This window comes from Erithacus rubecula (genome assembly GCF_903797595.1).
Source record: "Erithacus rubecula genome assembly, chromosome: 3".
NCBI classification, from domain to species: Eukaryota; Metazoa; Chordata; class Aves; order Passeriformes; family Muscicapidae; genus Erithacus; species Erithacus rubecula.
Window position 1 is genome coordinate 19,712,206 of NC_136689.1, and position 27,838 is coordinate 19,740,043.

At 39.8% G+C, this 27,838-nt stretch overlaps 1 protein-coding gene across 1 annotated transcript in view; it reads left to right on the forward strand.

Annotated features, from left to right (window-relative positions):
* CUBN (cubilin) overlaps nt 1–27,838 on the forward strand; it is a gene marked incomplete at its 5' end in the record, with an annotated part of 139,034 nt that overhangs the window by 545 nt on the left and 110,651 nt on the right. Inside the window, 20 exons of the mRNA XM_079301094.1 lie at nt 194–286; nt 1,278–1,316; nt 2,086–2,187; nt 3,085–3,188; nt 6,775–6,901; nt 8,340–8,508; nt 9,238–9,369; nt 10,544–10,639; nt 11,186–11,307; nt 13,454–13,640; nt 15,325–15,443; nt 16,912–17,143; nt 18,423–18,604; nt 19,397–19,559; nt 19,762–19,952; nt 23,588–23,744; nt 24,493–24,671; nt 25,156–25,318; nt 25,568–25,784; nt 26,782–26,912. Of these exons, the coding sequence (XP_079157220.1) occupies nt 194–286; nt 1,278–1,316; nt 2,086–2,187; nt 3,085–3,188; nt 6,775–6,901; nt 8,340–8,508; nt 9,238–9,369; nt 10,544–10,639; nt 11,186–11,307; nt 13,454–13,640; nt 15,325–15,443; nt 16,912–17,143; nt 18,423–18,604; nt 19,397–19,559; nt 19,762–19,952; nt 23,588–23,744; nt 24,493–24,671; nt 25,156–25,318; nt 25,568–25,784; nt 26,782–26,912 (2,905 nt within the window). The remainder of the gene's footprint in view (nt 1–193; nt 287–1,277; nt 1,317–2,085; nt 2,188–3,084; nt 3,189–6,774; nt 6,902–8,339; nt 8,509–9,237; nt 9,370–10,543; nt 10,640–11,185; nt 11,308–13,453; nt 13,641–15,324; nt 15,444–16,911; nt 17,144–18,422; nt 18,605–19,396; nt 19,560–19,761; nt 19,953–23,587; nt 23,745–24,492; nt 24,672–25,155; nt 25,319–25,567; nt 25,785–26,781; nt 26,913–27,838) is intronic.

Sequence of the window (27,838 nt, forward strand, 5' to 3'; positions counted from 1 at the left end):
AATATGAAAGTAAGCTATTGCAGACTTGTAAAGTAATCATGTCATCACAAAAGATAATGAAAAGATTAAATTGTGTATGTGGTAGAGCTCTCTGTATTTAAGAGGACTTTATAATAATAAAGTTATGCAAGGACTAAACTTTCCTAAGCTTTCAAAAAGTCAAAGTTTGTTTCACATTATCTCTGTTGTTTAGGTTAGAGAGAGTAGCACAGAGATTCAAGAACTTAAAAAAGCCAGTGGTGCCTCGCAGAATGTATCCCAGCAGATTACTCTGCTGACCTCCAAGGTGAGCCATATCTTCATGTTGTCCTCCTCCAGCAGTCCCAGGTTTCCATTCCTCACAATAATATTAAACAACCCATTTCATTTTACTATTTCTGGACCCCATTTAGGGAACTGGAGCAGAGTCCCTATTTAATATCAGCTTGAAGTCTGTGTTTAATTTGGAGGTACTTATTCAGTAACTCTGTAGACAATGGAAATATTTCTGTAAATCCCCCCAAAATTTCCAGTTACTGTGACTCTTCTTTGTTCATTGCCAGCATCTGTATTGGCTATGTCCTCTAATACTTATGGATTAATTCTGGAAATTGACCATATATGTTTTCATAGTTGTTACAAGGAATCCCATTCCATAGATGAAATGGGCTGTAGGGGTTTGCAGTGGAATGAAAAGACTGGTGCAGTAGTTTTGTCACTTCCCTGCTCTTGAAAATTTTTTTCCATGAGAAAATTTTTAAACTATTGCCTGATTTAAGTGTCTTTTGTTACAGTGTTTCCATAAGCTCCTGATAGGAAAATATTTTATAGTGTAAAAGACCTTCCTTTGGGGAAATTCTGCTAATATGTATCCATCACATTCTCTGATTCAGTGTCAGCTTGCTGTTCGTGTTTACAGCCCACTGAGATGTGGAGAACCTTTTCTTGGCTTTGGGTGGTCTGTCCCAGACCTCAGTCCTTGTGATGCATGTGAAGACCTGTACAGTCCCACAGGAATATTCACAGTCTCAGTTTTCAGCACTGAATATATCTTTGCAAGACTGAGTCTTGCCTTGTGGATCCATGCTGGGACATATTAAAGCTGTCATTTTCTGAACAGCCAAACCCACCAAAATCTCAGTGAATGGGCCTCCTTTGGATCTGACTGTCACCTGGTTTCACATAGGAGCTACTCTCTTTTCTCAGAGGAAAATATTTTGTGAGTTTACCAGTATCCAGCAAGTACCTCTGTGGTCACCCACATACTAAGCACAATGTAATTTACATTTCTTTTGCAGATCCTGAGTCTTGATAACAAACTTCAAAGCTTACAGCAGGTAAGTAAATAGGAAGCAAACTAGAGATTAGAAGAGAAAATCTCAGCCCCAAGCAAACAAAATGAGGTTTCAATGATTAAACAGCTAGATTATTTCTTTCCTCTCATGCATTCCTCAGGAAAACCTTTATTGGTAACAGAAGCTAAAAAAAACCTCCAAGATTTGTGGAGGAGGTGATATGCCTTCTTACAAAATATAAACTCTGTAGAAGCCTGCATTTCTTAATGGAAAAACAGTTGTACATTCAAGAACAACAAGTAGATAACAAGAAGTAAACTTTTCCTTCACTGGCCTGTCAAGATAAAGACCAGAAACTCAAACTGGAACTAAGTAAGTTTCAGCTGTTGATTGCTTCTCCAGTGAGCTTGTGACAAGCCACACCTACAGGTGCCAGTAAAAACAATTGTCAGATGAAATACCATGGAATCAAAAAGACAAGATAACCCTCTATCCAGACTCCCAGTCTGCTGCTGAAGAACAGTTTCTATTAATATTTACTTTTTACAGGGCTTTTCTCATCCTAGTGCTTGGGCATTCTCTATATGAGCAATCACAGGGATAAGTGAAATAGCTTAAAACTTTTACAAACCAACCTTGCTGAAAAAAATGCATGGGGAATTCAAGAAAGAATTTGTGGGGAAACAAAAAAAAAAAAAAAAAAAAAAAAAAACCCAAACCAAACCAAAAAAAAAGTTTGTCTTGAAAATAAATGCTAGTGCAACACTAGCTAAGCAGAAACCTCATTTTCTACTCTTTTCTGTCATTTCAGGACGTCCAGAGGAGAGCCTGCAGTAGCAACCCCTGTCAGAACTCAGGGACCTGTGTGAACTCACTGGATGGATTCTTTTGTCTCTGTCCCAGCAGCTGGCAGGTGAGCCTTTAGCTTCCTTTAGACTACAGAGTGAGTATTTCAACTGTAATACTCCAGCTAGGTTAGTGTGATTGCCATGCAGCATTTAGGGCTGCTCAGGACAGAGTGAGGTACACTGAACAGCACAGCAGCAGTATCACTCATTGGTTGGAGAGCTACATGTTTGCTTGTCAACAAAATGAATATATATGTGTAAAAACAACCAGAAGCCCAGAGCATTGGACCAAACCCTGTGCTGTTACACACAGGCACTGGCCTGTGAAGTCAGTGATTCTTGGCAGTTCCCACAGCTGAGAATTAGTCTGGTGTTTGCTGAGCACTGAACTGAACTGTGTGCCTTGCTGTTGACCTTACACAAGGATAGAGAGAGACTGGGGGAAGGTATGGATATTTATTCAGTCTTAAACAAATAAGAAAAACAAGCTGTAAATAATCAGTGCCATTCTGAATTTTTTAAATACTGAGATTTTACTGGCAAAGGCTTTAATAGTGCTATTACACGCACCAGAGATAAAAATGTTGTATCTTCTTCTCAAAGGATTTCAACTTAAAAGTTATCCCAGCATGATTTGTTTCAAAATGGATGTGCTTTCCTGATAGAAACAGTCTATAAGAAAATTTTCTGAGTCTTTGTCTAGTTGGAAAGTGGGGGGATTACAAAAATGTGCTGTTCATGTGCTTTTTACATGTGAGATATTTTATCCCCATCTGACTGATAGCAGGGTCACAGAAACACAGCTGAAAAATAAAGTTTTGTTATTGTGTTTCATAAGGGAAGCTGTGTTGATAACAGCCCATGGTTTGTATATCTTTGAAAACTGTGTTAAACATTGGGTCCATGGTTTGCTTCATTTCTCAGTTATTTGGAAAATAAACTGGTTTTCCATTTCATCTTAGGGCCCCCTGTGCTCAGTGGATGTTAATGAATGCCAGATTTTTGCTGGAACAGCGTTCGGCTGCCAGAATGGAGCCACTTGTGTGAACACACCAGGCAGCTACAGGTAACTTCTCAAAACTAGACACAAATATCCCATGTAGAATACTTTACTGTTTTTGTACCCCATATCATCCCTGCAGCACAAGTTCTATAAATAAGTTTGTTTAATATCTGTGCACTGTAACCCCTTGCAGTCTGGGAACATAAAATCCTTCCTGCACTGTGCCCTGAGCCCACTGCAGACACAGAAAGGCCTCCAAAGCCATTTTCTGCTTTCACACAAGAATAGCAGGAGCCAGATCCATCACACAGCCATGCCAGGGGAGAAGGCTGCAAACTGAAGACTGGCTCCAGTGACCCAGCCCCTGTTGTAGGTGCAGCTGCTTTAATGGAAATTTCCTGCACCCTGGGATGTAGCTGGGGCAGTGGGAAGCTCATGCTGGTCTGTAATCAGCACTCAGCACCTTGCCCACAGAGCACAGCCACGTTACCATCCCTGCTATCACCTACCCCTTGAGATCAAAGGCAGTGAGATGAAGGAGGTGATCACCCTTGATCCCTGGCATTCCCAGCACACTCATTTGGTCAGAGCAGGGTGCTAATAACACCAAGATCAAGGGTTCAATCCCCATGCAGGCCATTCACTAAGGCTTGAACTTGATGATCCTTGTGGGTCCCTTCCCACTCAGAATATTCTGTGAAATCAGAAACAGTTCTGTGAAATGCCTTCATCCCCTTCAAAAACACAGGCACTGCTGAGACAGCACAGCAGCAGAGCAAGGAATGCACAGTGGTGCCAGGCAGATAGAGAGAGGTGCTGTCTGCAGCCATCTCGCCAAGGGGGTGCCTGGGCTGCCTGTGTGCTGGGCCCCACACATGAGGTCTCTGCAGCATATTCTTCTCTGGCTGTGCCCTGCTCTTTAGGAAACATAACATACTTACAAGGCATGCCAGCCTGAGCATTTTGTGTCTCATTCTCCAAAATGTCAAATGATCTGGTAAATAAATAACTTTCAGATATAATACAAAGCTATCCCTGTGCAATGGGAGCAAGCATGCTGGAGGGCATGCCACAGCTTTCTGCAAAGCATTTTGTCTCCTGCTTCAGTATGGAAATCTTAGCCCCCACAAATATTTGCTTGATGTAACACTGGCTTGTAGTGCTTTGTCAGTTCTTGGAAGAACCTCAAAAAGAGGAAGTTCTCCTATGGTGCTCCTCATGCTTCAGCATTAAGAGAGTCTGTTGAGGTGTCACTAGTGTGTGATGCTTCCTGTAAGCTTTACATTGATTTTAAAGGATGTTTCTAGCTTGTCTGTTACAGATATTTGTCAAGGAAACCACACACAAAGTAATCTGCTTTTATTTGTTTCTTATTGTGCTCAGAGAGGTACAGGTGTGTGACTACATTAAGGTTTAAGTTCTGCTGTTCTCACAAGTGGTGTCATTGTGTCAGTACAGTCACGATTCCCCAGTTTCTGCCCTCCAGCACTTGCTGAATCAGTGCTTCATGAAATGAACTAAGACCTCTTCATAAGTCATTGAAACCTTAATATTATTGCTTTTGCATCACACACTCAGGATTATTACATAGTCCCTTCCCCAAGTCCATTGTACTATCTTTAGTCTCCCTTGTTTCTGAGTGCTCCCCAAATTCTAAATCCATTCCCAGGCAGAGCATGACATCTCTTTTCAGCAACTATGAAGATATTACTGCTAAGCTTTCTGGGGCTAAACAACCCAGGTCACCCCATTAATTACTATTAATAACTATGCTCTGGCATAGTTATATATACCATTGTGGACTGCAGGGAAAGAAAAGAGTCATATCTGACTTTCCATAGCCTGCAGAGAAAATACCAGATGATGGGAAGTACTGGATTAGGTATCATGAAATGGAACATAATGCAGTCTTCACCCCTTTTTCATACTCTATCTGCATGCTTTTTCTATAATTCAGGAAAGCTGAAATATGAGGAAAAAGAGCAGGTATCCAGAAACACCTTCCTCAGTCAGAATCTTAAGGGGACATTGTATCAATTGGATGAAAGGCTCTGAAAGTCCCCTATCAGACTTCTGTGTCACAACTGAAGTAACAGGGGCCTCATCACAATGTGCCATGAGTCATGTGAGAGAACCACGACAGTGCCAAGCAGCAGTGCATCACGATTTGGCTGAAGTGCCTTGTGTGTGACCTACTTCTTGAAGCTCTTCTCTGAGAAACTTCAGATGGGTAGCAGGTTAATCTTTGCCAGAGTAGACAGGAGACAGTGCCATTGTTCTCCTCCTTTGGAGATGATCAAATTGCCTCGTTGTATCCTTTGAAGCTAAACAAGAGGCTCTGAATGTACTTTAGTCATACAAAAGTCATCTGGTTCCCTGACCTGTTGCCTCTGTGCTTGGCCAGGCTGAGCTGCTGCACTGATGGGAAGGGTTGTTCTGCTTGCTGTCTCTTACAGTAATGAGCATGCTGTCTTGCACTGCAGACTGCAGTTAAGCATTAAGCTGTTGTGGGTTTTTGAAGCCTAAGTTCATGTGGGTTGCCTGTCCTGGGTGCACTGTTTAGTTACCTGCAATTGGCTTATCAAACTGCTATTTCAGCTGAGCATGTGACACAGTGGAAGGGACAGCAGCAGCTTATTTTATATAAATTGCTCCAAGGTCCAGGTCAGCTACACTGGAATACCTTAATTCTGCAGAGAAATGCTTTTACAGAGCATTTTTCATTAGGTAGCTTAAAAGCAATCCAAGAAGGGTGTGTACCTGTCATATGTCTTTGCAAGCTGCAGCATATAACTTGAATACAAATGAGTCTCACTGTCATTTTATTAAGAAGCTAGTGTTCTGATAGGAGGTTTTCTGTACATTTATATCTCTTTCAATTGTATTTCAGAACCTCACATTTTTTCTATGTGGAAATAAAGAGCCAGAGAAAAGGGAAACATTATCCGATGGCTTAGAAGTTCCCAATTTCAGTTCCACCACAAATGTATAATGCTGTACCCAAGCTCTGCCCTATAAATAACAATGTGATGCATGTGGCAGCTTTCAAAACAGATCCTCTCAGTAGGATGCCTTTTTTCAATCCACTACTTTGTTCTGCCCACCCCACCAGCCCCAAATGCCACCTCTTGCCCAACACATGTCCCTGAAAGGTGAGGTGCTGCTGGGACAGCAGCTGCCCATTGTTGTGGTGGGGGGTGAAAGCACCCCTCTCTAGGACAGGCCAGACATGGCATTTCTGCATATTGCTGGAGGTAGGGTTTTAGGCACCTGGCATCATATGATAGTCTTAACTGAAAAAGGAAGTTTAGGTGCTCTTTGATTGAAGTGGGAGTTTCCACGCTTGTTCTCTTTTAAGTCTTATGTTAGACTTTTCTTTTTTTTTCTGAATTTGTGCTTATGAATGTAACAAAAGGCTGTAGATTTTTCCATAGGGCCAGACAGTCATGAATATACACAGGTCTTAAATTATTCTTGGGTCTCTGCTGAGCAGATCTGCCTCTCTACATGATTATTAGCAAGATTGTCGTCGTAGGACAATAGATGTATTTTGTAAGGAACACCCCATAAAGTGGAGAATGGCAATAAACAATCTATAACAGTGGTAGGAAGACAAAATTTTGATTTTTCTTTCCACTTTCACTATTAGCTGCTCCTGTACTCCAGAAACCTATGGGCCTCACTGTGCCTTGAAGTTTGATGACTGCCAGCAAGGATCTGAGACACTCTGTGGGCATGGCCTCTGCGTAGATGGAGAAAGGGATCAGCCCAACAGGGTAAGGAACAGTGTGTAAACATCATACAACACAGCATGAATAAGCAACAAATGCTGCTGAGCATGACAAAACTGTGTAGCACGAGCTGCTGCTGAAAAACAACAAGAAAGGCCACTAATGCAACATAGCAGCCTCTCTGTTGTATCAAGGGCGGCAGAAAGAATCAACAATGTCTTATGTCTTGTTAGAGGTACTTGTCACAGTATTAAATCATCCATAGGAGCTTAGAATTTTTTTTTAATAAGTTAAAATCTTATTTTAAACTTACTGTTCATTATTTTGGGAGAATTAATTTGCTAGAAGATTTTACTGCTTAAATGCTTAAGAATGACAAACATCATGAATCTTATTTTTCCTGGGAAAAGGCATCCAGTGAAACATTAGATGCTAGAGGCCTTGAAGCTGCCAGGGCTGCAGAGTGACTGGGGGGCTGCTGCTCATCTTTGGTGCTCCTCAGTGTCAGCTGGATGTGGTGTCTGATTCCAGGCCCAGTCTTTCCAAGCATCTGCACTGGGTGGATGCTAGCACACACTTGAGTGCTCTTCTGGAGCAAGCCAGCTCATTCCATTTGGGCAAGAATCTGGGTACAGAGTGTTCTCTCCAAAGGGACAGATGGAACATGCCAGCTTTGGCTCTTTCCACTCAGAGCAGCCCTCCAAAACCAGCCAGCCAAGCTTGTGCTCCTTAATACTCCTATATTTAATACTCCTATATGCTCATTCCAGTCACAGCACATATTTTTTGTGTTTTGCTATAAAATAATTGCTTTGCTTAATTTTTAGAAGTTTCACAACTCATCACTTATTTTCTGCCCACTTTTTTGTTGAGAAATCTTTTCAAAAGAGTTCAGTGTTGGCTTAACTGTGTCTGCTCCTGTGACAATCAACAATAAAGCTCCCATTAGCTTTAATTGGACCAAAGCTAGATAAATGCTGAAATCTGACTATTAGTAAAGTTTACTAGAGAGGAAACTGTTTTCCTAAAAGAAAACATGTATTTGCAATTTAATGTCAGTGCTGCACATTGCATAGACTACTAAATAATTTGATTAAAAGAAAACAGCCAAGATTATTTCAGGTTGCTTACACTGATCTCTTTGCCCTGGTTAAAAAGCAAGTTAATGACTCTTAATTATGTTTATATACAGCTCATAATTGATCTTATTTTCTCTGGGAGCTTTGGGAAAATTACAGATTTCTTTTATGAACATAATGAATGAGCCTGAGTTGCTTCCATAATTTGAATAAGTAAATTCAGAGGAAGAAATAGACTGAGAAAAGGACTGAAGCATCTTACAAAACAAAACATGCAAGCCATGTAATGGTCTGAAATATTTTTTGCTGTAGTTTGAAAGTCATTTCATGAAATTAACTCCTTCTGTCTTTTTCTTGACTATTGTAAATGTCTTAAATGTGCAATGTGATGTTTTCTGTGGCAGCCCAAGTACCACTGTGTGTGTGAGACTGGCTGGATGTCCCCTCCTGGCAGCCCTGCCTGCAGTGCTGATATAAATGAGTGCAGCCTCCCAAATCCTCCCTGTTCACAGCATCCACTCGTGGAGTGCCACAACACTCCAGGCTCCTACACGTGTGGTCCCTGTCCCACAGGTATCTTGTTCTTCCATGCTCTCAGGTTGGATGGGGTGGCAAGAGTGCTACTGCCTGTGTACCATAAGCACAGACACAGGATGCAGATGGGAGTCACTCCATGAAATGCTTTGGCCTGTGTCTAGGGAATAAATGTAGGTTATGTCTTATCTAGGAAACACAGGCAGTGGAGTCGAGTGCATGATTTATCTCAGCCTAAACTGAGCACCTAAACAGGTCTCATGTCCTTCACAGGTACTTTCATGTCTATCACATCCTATCACCTTCACATAAGAGGTCTGCAGCACTTCCACATCTGTGTGTTTCTTGCCCTAAGGCAATATAAAACCCTGATTATTCCCTCAGACCTTATAAGCTATGATTACTCTTCCTGAGTTGGGCAGGTGGCGTGTATGGAAGAAGTTTTTAAAGTGTTTAACTGAAGTTGCAATAAATCTTTGCTGCAAAATGTGGATACATGCACTGGACCAGAATTGCATCCCCTTTAGGTAAAAATCTAAAAAAATCCAGAATAGAGTTAAAATTAAACATTCTTATTCACACATCTCCACTCTGTTGTGTGTGAAACCTAATTTTCAGACCAGTATTAATTTTAATAAGTTATGAGAGACACAGGTCTACTCTTGTGCTAATGAAGTGCAATTCATTTGTACTCTATGAAAGGAGTTGGTCAAAGAAGAAGCCAAAAAGGCATTTTCTTTCTGATGTCTTTTCTGTGCTTCTTTTTAGGCTGGCAAGGAAATGGCCACACTTGCCAAGACATTGATGAATGTGCAAGTGATAATGGAGGCTGCTCAACAGTACCAATGGTCCAATGTATCAACACAGCTGGATCATTCCGCTGTGGGCTCTGTCCACCAGGTAAAATGCATTTCCTGTTGATAATACTATGGAAGGAAGGGCTTAAAAGATGAAGATTCAACACATTTGAGCCTGGTTTGGGCTAGATTTAAGAAGCTGAAAGTTGTTTTTAGGGAAATAAATATCACACACACAATACTGTAATACAGACTGCAGAATCCAAGTGTATTCGAACTCATTCAGCTATTAATGAACATTGTATAGGGTGTGCCTCTAAAGGTGATCCTCTCAATGTGTTTCTCTTGTACTAGGTAGCTGTTTCAGTGTTACAGCCTTGATTTGGTGAAGTACTTCCTTTACAAGATCATTAATGGGAAACAAGGATTGCATAATTATGGTAGTAATTTCATTGTCTGTATTAACTGAAAGAGTATCCTGTGTGTCATAAATCACAGGCTGTATTGTTTGCAGTAAAAAAAATCCGTGATAATTGTCACGCTCTGAATGCTGTCTGAGGCAGTGTTTCTACCACAGTACAGCTCAAACACTGGAAGTTGCAACTTAGATCTTTATTATTTATGGTTTATGATTTAAATTGCTTTCTGGAATGTATGGTATCAATACTAGAAATACAACAGGAAAAAGTCTTTCTAATTGACTTTTTGATTGCAATTTGAGTGGCAATAGGCTGCAGGTAGTGAAGACTCCCAGTTACTGAGTGCTGAAGGGATAGCACCATGCTGGAAATGTGGCCTCAGGCAAGTTTTGATGATGTCAGCTCTGGCCATGAGGAGTTGTGCTGCAGGGCTTTGGTCCTCCTGAACCAGAGGATCTGGGTGTTGTGTTTGAGATCCAATGGCTGCTCTGGTGTGCAGGAGGAAGAAGTCTGAATGTGATTAGGGCTGGCTGGGTGCAGATGTGTAGGGATGGCAACACATTGTGGCTGAGAGGCATGGGCTTCTGTGGCCTCACTGACTTTACCTGTATTTGGCATACACAAATATATCTTTTTTTCTGCAACTATGAAAGGATTTATTTGCAATCAGAATCCATCCTTGCAATGAAGGAGCCACGATAAACATGCCAGGTTTTACTTCAGCAGCTTTCTCAATTCTTTTAACTGCAGAGGACTATGATTTTACACAAAGAATTAGTGTTTTGCTCACCAGATGATTTTTGTATTACAAAAACAAAATAGTTCGTTACAGACTAACTGAGATTTACCTCTGAACAGGTTATGAGGGAGATGGACAAACATGTACCCAGGTTGATATCTGCTCAATAAATAATGGAGGGTGCCATCCTTTGGCTACTTGTACCTCAGCTCCAGGTATGATGCTTTTTTAAAACTGTAAGGTAATATCAGTGTGAATCTCAAGGAGGACCTGGTTAGGACAAATCTACTTTATCGCAGCATATATCTAGATTGCAGTCAGTTTTGCCTCACACAAAGGTTTTTACAGGCAGGTTAGCTAAAGCCAGTAGACTTTTTCACAAACAGTACCAGGAGTAGATTTAGGCTTCACCAAAAAAAAGACTATCCTAAAACTGTGGAGACATTCACCATTTCTCTTTGATGCATTTTCCAATTATGCAGCTGCTTTTGCTAATCTACCCATAAATACCCTTTGGCTACCACACCATTTCCCAGGAAGGTGACCTTGGACTCTCAGGTGTCCATAGCAGAACCACACAGGGCTCTTTCCATGGTCAAACTGGGCACTGGTGTGACCAGGGAACCAGGGAAGGTGTTAAAAAAAAATCAAGGAAGTTAGAATTATATTAAGACTCTGCTTCAAAATGCCAAGGACATTTACAGACATTGTTATTGTCATTGTAACACAATTGCATTCTATATCTTGTCCTGTCTCCCAAGGGCCCATGGCATTTTGTTCCTGCTCATCTGGGTACACTGGAAGTGGATATGGGCCAAATGGATGCTCTCCTCTCAGTGATATCTGTCAGCTGCAAAACCCTTGTGCAAATGGGCAGTGCCTGGTAAGTGCTGGGCTCCTCACACATAGTGACAACACTGTGTAGTTATAACCAGTCAGGGAGACCTGCTGAGGCTGAAGGCTGAGTGCAGACATACTACTGGGAATGAGACAAAGTCAGTGGGCATTGCAAAATTAAAGGATACACCTGAAGAAAGCAAAGTGAGTTTCAGGCCACACAAACCATTTCTTTGTGTGTGAATTAGAAGCAGCAATCTTGGCACTAATGGCCTGAGATATTATGTTTGGTAGCCCACATCAGTCAATGGAATGCTCATGCTGATGGGAAAGAAATGTTCTTGGTGGCATAGGAAAGTAATTTACCACCCTGGATCATGGAGGAATTACCCATGATAACAGAACCAGTACCTCTGCTGACCTTTAGAATGTTAATATTCAGCAGAGTTAGTTATGAGTTCCTAGTCTGATCTTGTAAGAGCACTCCTGGAGTCTCTGGCTGTTTATATGAACATGGAAAGGGTGTTTCAAGGGAATTGGTTGCACTGATGGTAACCAAATCTTTTGGACCTCAACTGATTGGTGGTAGGAATTCATTCTCATGCACAGTGAACATTTAGTTTGTCCTCATGGACCCTGTGAAGGCTTTTTTGGCTTCCTTAGTGAGGTGTGCTGTGCCCTGGAAAGTCCATTCTGCAGACCTTGGGATTTTGTTGTGGAGGATATCTACAATGGTAATTTTGCTGTAATATTCACAAATGCTAATTTTTTTTTGTTCCAGTGAGTCTTTTCCCATTTATCCCCATTAGGCTGCAGATGCCCTCCTTTTGGTTGTCCCTGGAGACACAGGGAAAATGAGACATAAAATATGGATTTAGCAGTGTAAGGTTAACAGCTGGATTTGATGATTGTAAAGGTCTTTTCCAAGCTAAATATTTCTATGATTCTGTGGTGTAGTGCCTCTTGCTTTTTCCATTTTCTCTGTCAAATGTGACAGTCCTCTCACTTACACTCTACTCCTTACCAGCATTTCTTGCTCTCTGTTCTGTAGGTATTTACTGTGTCTTCACTCATATTTAAAGATATTTATAGGACCTTTTGTGCCCAGATCTTATTTACTTTTTCTGACTATTTAGTTCATTTTAGTCAATCCATTAAATGGTATGACATCTTCCCCTAAATATATCCTAACATACAACAGTAGGCAATCATGGTTAGAAACTAGTACCTGAAGATAATAACACAGATATTTATGTAATGGGACTACAGAAGCATCTAATAAAATAGAGAAACAGCAGAGCTATATTTGGCCAGCATAATGACAGAGGGAATATAATGTCAATTAAGTATCAGGCAATGCAGATCAAAACAAAGACCTTTTAAAACAACATTCAGAGAGCCCTAAATACACATCAAAACCATTTTCCATCATACTGAAAATCTCTTTGGGACATAGAGGATGTGAACAGATAATGGAAAAGCAAATAGAGTGCAATACACTGAATGTATGTCATCAAATGTGGGATTGTATTATGTACCTGGGACCAAGTTCTGCTTTACCTTTAAAAATTGTGTCTATAAAACTAGAGATATAAGGCAAGAGAACATAGGAAATTAAAACAGTTACAGATATTGAAAGACTTAATTGTATGGAGAAGTAGTACAGGTTGTGACAACAGAAATGGAAAAGAGACATACAGAACAAGGAATAAAGATGAAGAGATGATGAAATTGTTCCCCTTTAACATTCCTCAGGATGAAAATGAAAGTTAACAGCCCACATAACTGCAGTGCAGACTTCCTGGAGAAAGGCCTTGAGAGAAATTACTTATAAACCAGATATCTTGCCTTGCTATTTATAAGGTTTAGCTAATATGATTGACTTGAGTTTTACATGATCATTCCAAAACCATGCAAACAGTTTTCTGAATGGCTAAGAGGATTTTGATTTTTAAGAAAGTAATTTTAAAAGCCCCGCTAATAAATAACTTAATAGAAAAAACCCAAAGAGATAAACAATCTAATTAAGATTTATGTTTATTTTGGTATTTACCACTGACCATCAAGGCCAAAAAATTTCAAAGGTTTGATTTCTTTACTCCAGTATCTCCTCATAAAAAAAAAGTGCCGACTCCATTGATTTCTTTACGTGATTCATGCTCACAGTTGATATGATTTGTTTGTGTCTGCAGGCAATGATCTCTGGCTATTTCTGCCTGTGCAATGCAGGCTGGACAGGCCCTAACTGCACAGAGAACATTGATGAGTGTGTCAGCAACCCGTGCCAGAATGGGGGAACGTGCACGGACGGGGTCAATGGCTTCTCCTGCGAGTGCACCAGCGCCTGGAGCGGAGCGCAGTGCCAGACTGCCCAGCAAGGTACTGCCACCCCCTCCTCTGGAAATGGGCTGCTTGGTGGCAGTAAGAACTGAGTTAGGATGTCAAAAACAGCCCTGTGTTTGGTGGGGTAGAGGTCCCCACCCAAATTCCCCCCAAGTCAGAGTTTTCCATGAGCTTTGTTTATAGCTGTTTAGTTTAGGAGGAGCAGCACAGCAATGAGGTTGATCTGCAGGCCTTGGCTAGATGCCAGACATCCTAAAATCAGATCTCTGTTCCAAGAAAGTGGTCTGGAAAGCTGGTTGGGAAAGAGGATCCAGTATAAGGAGAACAAGAGAACATATTGATGTTTCTCTTTTGTGCATATTATTTCATCTGTTATGAAGCCAAAACATCCTGATGTTCTGAGGCAAAAGGAAAAGCCAAAAAAGGTTTTCAAACAGAAATTTAATGAAAGAAATGTGAAGCATTTGTGCTTCAAATGGGGGACTCTCAGTTTTATACTGAGACTGCAAGGTTCTCCCTTTTCCTCCTAATATAATTTCTTCTGTTTGTCTGAGAACTTTTTTTGCCATTAGATTTAATTAAACAAAGTCAGGATAGCATTCCAGTGAGTCCAGTGTCCCTGCAAAAACAGAAGTGGCTTATTTTTGTTGTAGATTGCTAAGAAGAAAGCAAATTACATTTTAATGTAATATAGAATGCAAAACTTCCACTGATTCCCTGTGAAATCTGCTCTATTTTAGACCTATTTTAGGCTTTTTTTTTCTATTTTCCTGAAGTATCTAACTAGTAATGTTTTATTATTAAGTCCACAGGGGGAAAAATTATTTTTAGCCACTCATAATGAAGGGCTATAAAACCAGTTTTTATGCAGTAAGGAATCCTACTGTACCACCTGTTCTTTTAGTTTCTAATCAATGAAAAAATAATGTATTTTCTTACATGATCATTCTAAAACTGGTTGAAAAAAAGTGAGGTGTTTTGGACAGACATTTCAAATAAAATGATATTCCTTTTACCACTTCTTGAAAAAAACCCAGTTTGGTGAGAATTAGCTATTTCTTTAGAATCAGTTCAATGTTAAACTACAGGTTCTTGGTGCATGGTGTAGCTATATGTTTATTGCATTTTGGCTGCTTTACAGATTTATTTTTCTGTAGCTGTTTGGGGTTCTCAGTTCTCATTTCCCATGCACTGAATGGTTCAGTGAGAGAAGAAACCTTGGTATATAATAACAGGGATTATCAGGCCTAGAAATCTGACCAAAAAAAGACACAGAACAATAAAACCTCTTGAGAAAAACTTCTATGATGTATGACTACTGAAAAATACAATTTTACATCATGTTAACTTCAAAATGCAACATGTTATTTCATTGAAGGGGAAAATTTACAGATTCAATCTGGAGGTATCCTTCTGGAAGCAAAGCAGTTTATGGACACTGTCATGAGACAGAACCAATATCTTTTGACAGTATCCACATGTTCCAACTGATATTCTTTGTTCTTTTTCCAAGAACTATTTTTCTTTCAGGGAATTTGTGGTTTTTTGAGATGTTATTCCACTTGAGAGGAAGTCTTAAAGATCCTTTTATAGAAGTATTTTTAAATATTGTTTTAAATGTCTAAAAATAAAAAGTTATGCAAAAAGAAAAACTTATGTTTTGTTTTAGTCTGTACAGTAATAGCACAAAATCTGTTTAATTTTCTCTCTCTTTTTGCAGCTTGTGGAGGATACCTCTCAGGCTTGAGGGGGACTTTCAGTTACCCTAACAGCCCAAACAGCCAGTGGTACAGCAGTGGGGTCAGCTGTGCTTGGATTATTGAAACTGATGCCAACAAGGTAAAATAGAGTTCAGGTTAAAGAGACCCTCAGGCTGTAGGATCCCTCAGCTTATCAGAGCAAACATGATGCTACATGTGCTCCTATGTTGTGATCCAATCCTCTAAGAGTAAATAGTTTTTCACAAGAATAAATTTTAGATCCTAGCAAGCCTTAGCCTAAAGATTTGCTTGGGTTTCTTTTCCCAAGCTTTTCCTAAGCAGCTGAGGGTTAGAGTTTATTAACCTGCCTCCAGCTACAGAAGGGAGCTGTTCTGCATTGCTTTAGCATCTGATCTGTGAGTAGCTGCATGAGGAAAGCTCTGCTCTGATGGGCTCCACAGGTGGTTCCTGAGCTAAGAGAGTTGGTCAGAGCCTGGTGCTAACAGCACCAAGTCTGTGTGTTTGACCCCCACATGGGCCAACTCTTCACTTAAGGGTTTGACTCAGTGATCCTTTTGGGTCTCTTCCAGCTCAGACTGTTCTGTGATTCTGTGACTCAAAAAACTTTCATATTTCTGATCTCTGAGTGCAGAGTGCTTAATTCATATTGTCAATGGCTTTGTGTGATAATAGCACTAGATTTTTTTAAGGATTAATTTTTAAATGTTGCACACAAATGTATATTCTGGTTCTGATCTGCAGCTAAGAATTCCACTTATGTTATAAATAACAACTACAACATATGCTACTCCATAATTTAGCATGAGGTTTCTTACTTTGGATCTTAATATTTGATGTATTTTTGACATTTTGTGGAATGAATTAAGTAGTTTTATAAACCAGAGTTTAACAGTGGTTTATACAGCATTACATATATATATATATATATGACATATTCTCAGCCTTAAACCTGGGAGCTACTACTGTCTTCAGCAGAGCATATTACAGCACATCAGTGAAGAATCTGAACAACCTCAAAGCTCTCCATGTCACTAAGTATCCAGAATGGGCTTTAGAGACACTGATTTTATATGGTCTTATATAATCTTTATATGATATTATATGATCTTGTTTTGTGGAACAAGATCATTGAATGTTTTAAGTCCAATTACAACACTTTCAACCATAGCAAGGGTGAAAAATGCTAATTATCTGATGAAAAAACTGCCCAGGGAAACCTGGAATAAGGCACCTTATGCTGTGTTTCCAGCTTTTCATGTGGCTTGAAATTTATACATATATATTTTTTGCATATATAACACACACACACAGGCAAACAGTGTCAATTATCAGTTTATAGAAATAATGCTCTTTCCAGAAAACTTCACTGACTAATTTTTAATCTGTCTTCTCTCGTTCCTTTTGACCCTTAAGATTCTTTAATGTTTTTTTCTGTCCTGGAACATTTCAGGAGATGACATAATGTCTCTAAAGCTCATAGATTCTCACAAATACATGAATACATGTATCTTCTCTATAAAGTTTCTGCATAGATGGTGTCTCAGCAGATGGAAAAAAGAGATTTCTTGTTTTCTCACTTCTATTAGATTCTGCGTGTTACTTTCCCATCCTTCCAGCTGGAGACAAGTAATGAATGTAACTCTCAATTCCTTCAAATCCATGATGGGCCTTCAGCATCAATGCACATCCTAGGAAAATACTGTGGCTTCCCAGGTCCTGCAGAGCTTTCCAGTTCCCACAACTCTCTGTATTTTTGGTTATACTCAAACCACACCATTACTGGAGGGTTTACTGTTCGTTGGGAATCCCTGGATCCTGGTAAGTTGATGAAATGCCAAGCATCTTCATGGCTTTGGAGTAAAATCAATTACTTGTTTCCTTTGGTTAGGAAACATTAGGAACAGCAGGACAGTATTTTTCAGGGGAGTGAGTCTGAAATGTAGATGTATATATCTCTTGAAGATGTTTTCAAACTCTAGCTCTAGGCCTCTGCATGAATAGCTTCCTGCTGATTTTAAAACTGCTTTATACTTCCAGTGAGGAATCCCCCAAAGAGTCTGTGTTTCTGGGGATACCATTCATTTAGTCAGCTCTCTTTTCTCACAGAACTATCTAGTACTTCAAGCAAATAAATTAATGGTTTTGCTACTGACAGCTTACAACAGCCTTACAAACATGATAGGTTATAGGAAATTGGATTTTAAAGAATATGTGAGCTTTTTGATATGATTTGTTGTACATTTCTGCCTGAATTCCTGGTAATGATAATTGGCAATGCATTTGCAGAGAAACTTCAAATCATCTCACATAACATTAGGGTCACTTCAGTGTTCTGTGTGTTATCTAGAAACAAAATAGTGCCTTGGGATGTGTCTTGAATGAGCCATAGAGTAAAAAAATGCCATTTCCTGTTTCTAGAAATATTTCTTGAAATGCTTTTATTATGATTTTTGGTGCTTTTTTTTTTCCTTTCAATTGTCATTATTAGATTGATAATTACTAATTGACAATTATGAGTACTGAAAAGTGAAAGCAGATATTTTGGAGGAAAAAATAGCACTAACGAAAAAAAAAAAAAAAAAGAAAAAAAAGCAAAGAAAGCAGTATGGATTAAATTAAACCAGCTATTCCTGAGGTATAACACATGATGTACCCCTCCCATTCCCAACTGTTGCAGTGGTGTTATTTTATTACAGGTATATAAAACCTGTAATTAAATTTTCTTTCTTTTTTTTTTTTTAATGGAAATAATCTTGTGATAGAATAAAAAATGGAGACTATTTGCAAAGTACAGAAATTCAAATTGTGTAAATCCAGCCCAAACACAGTACTTCTGATTATTCTTCTTAAGGCATATTCATCCTAACTGGGTAAGAATCTTTTACTGTGCAAATCAGGAAATATTTGGACTTTTCCTTTTAAACTTGAGTTACAGTATTAACTGCAAAATTTAAAAAAAGAAGAAACTCACTGGTTTGTTTGGCTTGGTCTTTGTTTTTTAATTTATTCTGACCCCAAAGTGGCAGCTGGTTTTGACACTACAGGAGAATTCATCTTCTCACCCATGACCCTGTTGTTCCATGTCTCTTTCTGTTAGAATGTGGAGGTGAGCTGACAGGTACTTATGGCTCCATAAGCTCTCCAGGATATCCTGGTAACTATCCTGTAGACAGAAATTGTGTCTGGACCGTCTCAACCAGTCCTGGCCTCCTCATCACATTTGCTTTTGGCACACTGAGCCTGGAACACCATGAAAACTGCAATTATGACTATTTAGAGGTAAAGTGTAATTGTGAATTATGACAACATTTTGTGGGTATGTTATTGCAAAACAAGATATTTCAAAACGTTTTTATGTACAGAAGGGGACTGTTTGAAAATTTAATCCTGGGTTGAAATGCTCCTTTTTATTTACATATTCCAGCCATCCATGCACAATCAGACAGTAAGACAGAAAAGGGATGAGAACCTGCTTCACTGAAGTTGGTGGAAGTCCTGTGACAAAAAGAATGGGATTCAGGCCAAATACTTGATGGGAAACTTTCACTTTCTTACAAAGCTCAGTCTCCAAACTCCTTGTCAAATGTCAGCCCACAGAGAATCCATGAGCCTATGGGAAGCTATTCAGGGAAGGGATACAAGGCTCATAGAATGATATTGTAGCCCACACAGCCATCCACAACTTGATGTATGAGTTAGGGCTTTTTGTCATGTGTGACCTAATGTTTACAGAATTCACCACTACCTTTCCATGGCAATAAGAAGCCAGTTTGGAATAGCATGGTGTGTGCAATGCAGAGCATGATTTCAAGAAAACAGTTCAGCAGTAGATCTCCTGATACTTTCTTTCCCTTTCACAAAACCCTTGATGATTCCTGGCAGCAGCATCACAGCTATGCTGGTGGATCTTTTTCTTGGTTTCTCTGTTTGGAGGGAACTTCCTCTGAGCTTTCCTTCCACCCACCATCCACAATACCTCTGGGGCCTCTGAGATAACTTAAGGAGTGTTGGTAGTGTTCACAACTGGCACATATATGATAATCCTAAATGTTGATCTGTTATTCTGTCTAGATTCGAGATGGTCTTCTTCCACAAGACCCTGTCCTTGGTAAATACTGTAGCACTGGATCTCCACCCCCACTCAAAACCACTGGTCCATATGCATTTATTCACTTTCACTCTGATGACTCAGTTACTGATAAAGGCTTCCATATTGTCTATACAACATCTCCAGGTAAGTAAAATACTCAGGATTAAAGGTTGGTCTGTGACATTCTCAAGACAGATCCAACAGCACATGAATAGGTGTAATTAACACTTGCTCCTTAATAATGTAGTAATTATTTTTTGATTTGCAGACATTGTACAGAGGCAGCCTCAAAAGGAGTTCCTGTACATATGAATATATCTTTCTTTTTTTTTTTTTCTTAATATAGCAGATCCAAGTTGTGGAGGAAATTTCACAGGGAGTGAAGGGGTTATCACATCTCCTTTCTGGCCTAACCCTTATATCAACAGCCGACAATGTGTCTACATTATCCGACAGCCAGAGGATGAAAAAATATTCCTCAACTTCACCCATATGGAGCTGGAGAGTCATAGTGGTTGTTCAGCAAATTATATAGAGGTGATTCTCTTACTCAATTGATATGAAAGTTTGATTGCATGTGTGTACAAGGGCATGTATAACCTCTGTCCCAAGGACCACTGCAGAAATAGGTGTTAATCAAACACTTAAGTATACAAATTTATTAGGGTCCAAAAGTCACAGTGTCTGAAAGAGCTGGATGGTGCCTTTGGAGTGGGGCAAAGAGAAGAGAATGAGAAAATTGGTCTAGCTTAACACTGATTCTTAATAGTCTGTAGATGATTAAGAGGGAGTTGTGACATTTGGTAAATGCATGTCAACTGCAAGAAAAATAAAATTAATGCCATAGCCACTATGCAGTATTTTCTATAGTCAAAGTGTTATATGGAAGATCTTGTGCTGACACTAAAAGGAAACACATCATATAAATATTTGTACACCCATTCCCAGGGAAGTGGTTGAACTACCATTTGTGGAGGCATTTACAAGATGTGTAGAAGTGGCACTTAGGGATGTGATTTAGTGGTGGGCTTGGCCAAGCTCTGTTCACAGTTGGACTCTAAGATTTAGAGGTCCTTTCCAACCTTAATGATTCTGTATACATATGTCAAGCTGGGAGTTTATTGTTGCCATAACTGAAATCTTCCAAGTCTAGTTCAAGAATTGTTACTAGTCTAAATCTAATTGTCAAAGAAAACAAAATGGTACCATTAGAATGTTTCTATTTGGAGAGTGTAATAATAATGCAGTACTAATATCAGAGCTTAGTGTGATCTACTTGAGATGACTTTTAGCTCTCTCTTCACTGGTTTGCAGTGTTGTGTTACATGCAAATTACAGCTGTAGGGTGCCTTTTAAGTACATGAGACACCATGTTTTCATTTTTTTGTTGTCCTAAGCCCAGTTTTGTCCAGCTGCCCCTTGAGCTGGCCGTGGTGGGTCCGGTGCAGTGCTGCGGGGCAGGGCTGTGCCTGTGCCACTGCCCTGGCCAGGGAGCAGGGCAGCCCTGGGCCATGGGCACTGCTGGGCTGGCCATGGGCTGAGGCAGGCAGGATGTGGGGCAGAGGGGGAACTGCCTCAGCAGAGCCCATGGCCAGGCAGGGCAGGACTGTGGGGAGACAGAGGCTGCAGGTTTGCTGGGGCTGACACGGGTCCTGGGCAGTGGCAGGGTGTGGGGCCCTGCTGGAGGCAAGGCTGCCCCAGTGAGCACTGGTGGTGCCCTCAGAGCCTGACAAGGCTGTGTTAATGGCTCATGTCCCTTCTCCTACCACAGCATCCCTGTTCTCTGCCTTGTGCCCTGACCTGCCGTGTCTCAAGGCTTTTGTTTGTACCCAGCCTGTATTTCTCTGTACATTTATAAACACCTCATCCCACAAGGGTTGGCTGCCTGTATAAAGCTGTGCCTGTGCTGTGAGAGCTAAACAGCAGGAGAACAAACTGGGCACAGTCAGTGGCTGCTTTGTGAAGGTGCCACTGCAGTGAAGCAGGCGGGAGCCATCCCTGTAGCCCCAGGGCAGGGTCCAGCACTGCCAGCCATGCAGCTCAGTGGCAGCACAGGTTTGGTTTTGTATTTAATCTCTCCTTGACCAGTGAGGAACAGGCACCTGTGAGCTCTATGTTGTTGGTCTGTTTTTAAAAGATGTTATTGTGTTGATGTCTTTCCCTTTTCTCCTCTTGTAATTCAGAGATCTAGGTTGGAATGAAGTTGTAATTAGTTTCTGAAGTGAGAGGGGAAGTGTGTTTAATGAAAACAGACAGCTTTTGTTTGTTTGGCCTGCTACTCCTCTTGCCTAATTGCTGGCAAAACAGCAGCTAAATTCACAGCAGCCAGAGAGACAAAACCATTTCTGTTGAACACCATCGGTTTGTTTTAGTTCAGCAAGGCATTTACCTCACTGCTGATCAGTCACAAGCCCTTCAGTTTCCATGTGCTTCTGCCCTCCTCTTCTTCCTGCCCTCTTACTCTGTGGCTCAGCCCAGAGAAATCAGACTGACATTTTCTGGCTGGGACAGTCAATAAAACCAAAGTACTGTGCTCTGTTATTAAGGCCTGATTTTTTCACTTTTGTAAAATACTGTCCCACTGGTTCATCTAGGGAGATAACTTTTGGGTGTTTAAGTTACTTTGAAAGTTACTCTCCAGCAACTCTTTTGTCACTTTGGAAAGGTGCAGATCATTCCGTTCCCTGTCTATACCTGGAAATCTGTATCCACTTTTCACAGGGACCAGACTCAGCTCACAGCACTTGCTCAGGGAGGGATGTTTAATTTCTTACTAAGGAAGGCACCTGCAATAAGAAAATAGAGACAATAAAACTTATTTGAGAAAGGCTGTGACATCATGATGCTAGCCAAGGCAGCCCTTTTCCATGCCATCCTTCTAACTGGCAATAGGAGACATTACTCACAAATGTGGTTTAGAGAAGTTGTTTTTTTTTTTATCACTACTCACTGAACTATATAAACAAAAAATCTAAAGAGAATCAGCTCAAGAAAAACATATAAATTCCCGTGAATTACTGTTCTGGAAGTTTTCACTGCTTTCCAAAGATTTACTAAATATTTTGGCACAAATTCCGATGTCAGCTGATCTGCTGTAAATCCAGAATAATTCTGTTACCTTGAACTCAAATTCCAAGGAAATTTGAAATATCTGTTAGTCAGAAATCCATCTCACCACCTTGAGGCTGCATAGCTGGGCAAGCAGGCCAGGCACTGCCTGTTCACCAGGGCAGTCATGAGGGTTCCTTACCTTCTCTCCCAGCTCATGGATGAATACAGTTGAGGAAGAAATAATTGGTGATGAGCTGGATGTAGCTATTCTTTCTTACTCATGGAATATGGATTCAGGGTTTAAAGTTTTGATGTACAAATACCTCTTTCCCACCTACTCCCCTTGATAATCCACATTTATAATCAACTTCAGGGGAAATGTAAAAGATACATTTGTCCTTTGATTAGCAAATTGATTGAGGTCAGTAGAAAGGCAGTGCAGAAGGTGGAAGCTGGATTCCCTGATATAGCCTCATTGCCATTATCATGCACTGAACCCTTCAGACAAAGGAGTGAAAAGATGTCTGCATGCTTCTTTACTGCTTTAGGGGACTTGGACTTGTATCTCCTGTTAGTGAGCTGTCTGCCTGCATTGATGTATGGGTGTGATGGGACAGATACTTGTTCTGGAGAAATGCCATTGAAAAATCACTGGAGACTTCATGGTCAGAGCAAGAAAATAAAAAAATACCCTTTTTACTCCCAGCAGATTTTTTTTAGAGCTGGCAAAAATTTTACAGCTGTCATTGGTGAGCACCCATACCTGTCTCTTTCATCCTAAAGGTGTCATTTTTGGAAACATAGGCCAAATGTGTTTGTGCTAAATACTGTGCTAAATAATGCTGAAACTGTGGTTCATAGAGAAGATAATTTCATCCTCATGTCCTGTGACAGCAGCATGTGTTTGTGTCTTCTCTGCTGATCATCTGATTGTTCCTTTTAGCTCTCATTAATCCTGTGCTTGTGCAGTTACTGTGATGGCTCCTTGCCCTGCTCATAAGTACATAAAACAGTTGCTCCTTTTGTTATGTAGCAGCTCTTGGGAGATTATAGTTTTATCTGGATATCAGATCCCAATATTTTTATGATCTAACATTTTCTTTCCTCTTTTTAATGACTAGGTTCGAGATGGTGACAGTGAGACGTCTCGTCTTATTAGAAAAATCTGTAATAATACACTCATGTCTGCAATCACTTCTACCAGCAATGGTCTCTGGATCAAATTCAAGTCTGATGCTTCTGTGCGAAGAACTAGCTTCAGGGCTATTTATCAAGTTGGTAAGAGAAACTGGTCATTTGCACAGTGAACTTACCGGTAATTCGGACACTTTCAGTCATTTCCATGATATATTATTCATATAATAAGTTAAACACAAACTTCAAAAGAAAGGAAAGAACAGAACAATTTATTTATTTTAAAAGATGTGTGCAATAGGTTTGCTGTAGGCACTCCTAGCATGCTTCTTGTTGTTTCTGGCCTTGAGATTATCTGAGATGGTAACAGCATGGTGCTAATAACAGCAGGGTTGTGGGTTTGATCCTCATATGGGCCAGTCATTTAAGAGTTGGACTCGATGATCCTTGTAGGTTCCTTCCAACTCAGAATATTCTGTGATATGATACTAATGATATTCTGTGATATGATACTAGTTATGTATCACTTGCATACCAAAGATTCTATAGCATCAATTCTACCTAAATCTTTTTACTTTCATTTTACTTGTCTTTACGTTCTTAATCACCAACAAGCCTGTCTGTGTCTGTGAAACAAATGAGTCAAATCCATTAGTTTTCAAGGCACAGTTTGGTCTTCTGTATAAGCATGCTTATGCTATACATACAGTAATTTTTTCTATTAAATGTGTTCACTTGAGTGATGTGTAGTAGCTGCTGTAATATGATAGTTTAGGGTTTAGGGTTGGTTTTACTCTAATTTTGTAGTGTTACTTGACACATATCATACATCATTATGATACATTCCTTGAACTCATTCATGACAAGTACTGATTCTTGTGTCTCTTGGCAGCCTGTGGAGGTTTCTTGTCTGGAGCAGGCACAATCCATTCACCTTATTACCCCAGGATGTCCCCTCACCCAAAGACCTGTGAGTGGATCATCTCCCAGCCTGCTACCAAAGTGGTGGTTCTTAACTTCACTGACTTTGACATTCGAAATACAACCACTTGTGATTCGGACTACATCGAGGTAAAGGACAACACACATGTCCTGTAAATAGTAGATTTGTATCTGCAAGTTCCTTCTAATACTCAGCTCCACCAAAGCAGAAGTTCTTGACAGGCAAACACTCCGTCCAGCAGTCACAAAAGCTTTTACAGGTTCATAATGGAATCCCAAAGCTTTTCTTGGTTCTCCAAAGATGTTATGACTGTTTTGGTAATCAGAGAAAGGTATCAGGTTTCTTTAAACAGATAGGCCTGGTTTAGGAGGTTTATGTGCCATTTACTGCTGAGGATGTAAGATGACATCTTTTCTCCATCTGACATACTTTGTGTGGGATTGTGCTTCTCTGATAGGCATAAGATTGTATTACATGTGCCTGGAGTAGAAAACACACTGAAGAAAGAGTAGGGTTGACTTCCTAAAATACTCTTTTATACAGTTCTTATTAATTACTTTATGCTTAATAATAAAAATTTCTAGAGAATATTTTGAATACACTTTTCTTCAGGTCAGAGATGGCAACAATGGAGACTCTCCCATTTTGGAGAAATACTGTGGTACAGCTGTACCCTCTAGAGTGCAGTCCAGCCAGAACAATCTCTATATCAAGTTCAGAGCTTCCTCACTTACCAACCTCGGCTTCAGAGCTCAGTACTGGCCATTAGATACAGGTAAACACTGTTTTGCTGTTTTCTCTGTAGAATGTTGGAACTTTTAAACTTTCCCACTAACTGAAAACAACTGGCAATCAACTTTTAGAATGGTGTGATGGGAGATAAATTTTTAATCAGTTACCATGTAGTTTGCATCAGGGAAGAAAGACTGTTAAATTTCAGAAAAAACAAATAGCCAATTTTATAAGTGTCTAACTGTTTCTTTTGTAAATATATCCATTAACCTGATGTTTTGAATCTCTGCAGTATGTGGAGAGACTCTCACTGGACCATCAGGAACAATCACAAGTCCTGGTTATCCAGATGTGTACCCACATGGGATTAACTGTACCTGGATTATCAACGTTCAACCTGGCTACTTTATCCGCCTGACATTCACTTCATTTAACTTGGCATTTGATTATAGTTGCAGAGAGGATTATCTTGAAATATATGACAACAGCACTATGCAAAAATTGGGAAGGTAAATATGTCCATTAGCCTGCAGACCTGTCCTACTGTGAAGTGGGCACTGTTCTGTAGGTCTTGACATTCCATTTGCTTCTTTAAGTTTTGTGTATACATTATTTTCTCTTCATCATAGCAACAATAGCAGCAATTTCTCTGCCAGGATAGCAAAGGCAGCTTGTTGCTTGACCATGGAATGGGAACCACATTTAATAAATAATATATTGGGAGAAACTAAGTTGTGTCAAGAGGATAGCTCTTTTAAGGACAGGTTTCAATAGCTTGCTTTGTCCCACTCCATGAACATTTTGATTTATGGAAAATAAATTGAAAAGTATTAATGTATCTCTACCCAGAAAAGACAGGATTTTAAAGACTTGAAGAAATGAAAGAAAGATTACATAAAAGGCTGTACATTTTTATATCTGCAAAAACATGACCACAACCTGCATTTTATGGGATTTAGTTTTCATTCCCTTCTGATACATTATTTTATCTTAGGGAAGGATATTTACTTTCATTCTCCTTCTCCAGTTGGTGTATACACAATGTTTTCTTGCTGCCCTAGAATTCAATAACATTTGAATTACTTGGGAACAGTATCCAGCTGCAGCTATAGACTGTAAAATAGTTGGCTGACATGGCAGTATTTTGGAAAGTAAGGAGCAAATTACTCCCATAATGAAGAGCATTTTGCAATCTTAGGGTTTGGCCAGCCACTCTGACTCCTACAAAAGAACAGAGTATGTTGTAGGTACAGGACAGTATAAATTTAATAAGAATTTGACCACTTTATGTAAGTCAGAGTTTCTTCTCTGATTTTGCCACACTTTAGATTTGTACCCTTGTACATGTAGTGTGCTATTTTGTCCCATGATACATGGGATCTGTATCATCTAAAGGAAAAGAATTGTGTAGCTATTCAAACTTCACAGGAAAGCTGAATTCTCTTCCAGTGATATAGGTGCTTTATAAAGTACAGCCATTCAGTTTGGGGTATCTTTTTGCTGCAGGTACTGTGGAAGATCAATTCCACCATCTCTCACTAGTGGTGGCAACATGATGACATTGTCCTTCATGACAGATCACAGCATTGCAACTGAGGGCTTCTCAGCTAATTATATCTCCCTGGATGCATCCAAAGGTAATGTGTCAGCCTGTTCATTATGCAAATTAAATGTTTTCAGCTGTCACTGTAAATAACCACTGCAAGAAACAGAAACATTATTTTCTGTGTTGCCAAAAGACTTCCTGGTGCCTCTTCTACTCCTTCTTATTCATTCTGCTTTATTCAAAAGCTTTTTACTCCCTAGGAAAGCGGAAAGCAATTTCTGTAAGCAGCACTGTTGCTTTCTTTAAGAAGTCAGTAAGAGCTGACATGGCAGAACTGCATGAGTTATTTAGGAAAAGTATTTTCTGAATTTTCTTTGTCCATTCTGAGCTGAGTATGTGTGATCAAGGAAACTTAGTGTTCATGGACAACTCACTTGAATGGAAGACTCTTGGGTGCTATAAAAAATTAATTCAGTCTCTGTGAGGTTCAATATTGTTGGTGGGTAGAGAAAGGTCAATTAGGATGAAATTCAGTGAAGCAGCAAAATAACCTGAAAGCACAAGCAATTTTTTCATCACAACGGAGTGCAACATTTCTGTCTCCACCAGAGTTCAAGGCTCCTGTTATGCTTTAAATCCCTTCTTTAAGTATTTTCTAAATGGCCAAGACTTACATCAGTGAGATAAAGGAAGAATGACTGCTCATTCTCTCTCTTTTGCACATTAGGATAATTTTTTTTAGCAGAATGGGTGGTTAAACATTGGAATGGACTGCCCATGGATGTGGTGGAGTCACCATCCCTGGATGTGTTCAAGAAACAACTGGACATGGCACTTGGTTAGAGGGACAGGGTCTGCCTAGAAGAACTAAACCACAGAAGAGGCAGAGTGGCTTAAAGGAAAAAAAAAAAAGTAAAAATTAGAATGTGTTTGTAGCTGGCATGTTTGTTATCCATCACTGAGCAGTTCCTATGTGGTTTCTGTGTGTGAGTGCAGACTAAAAGGGATTTGTTAGAT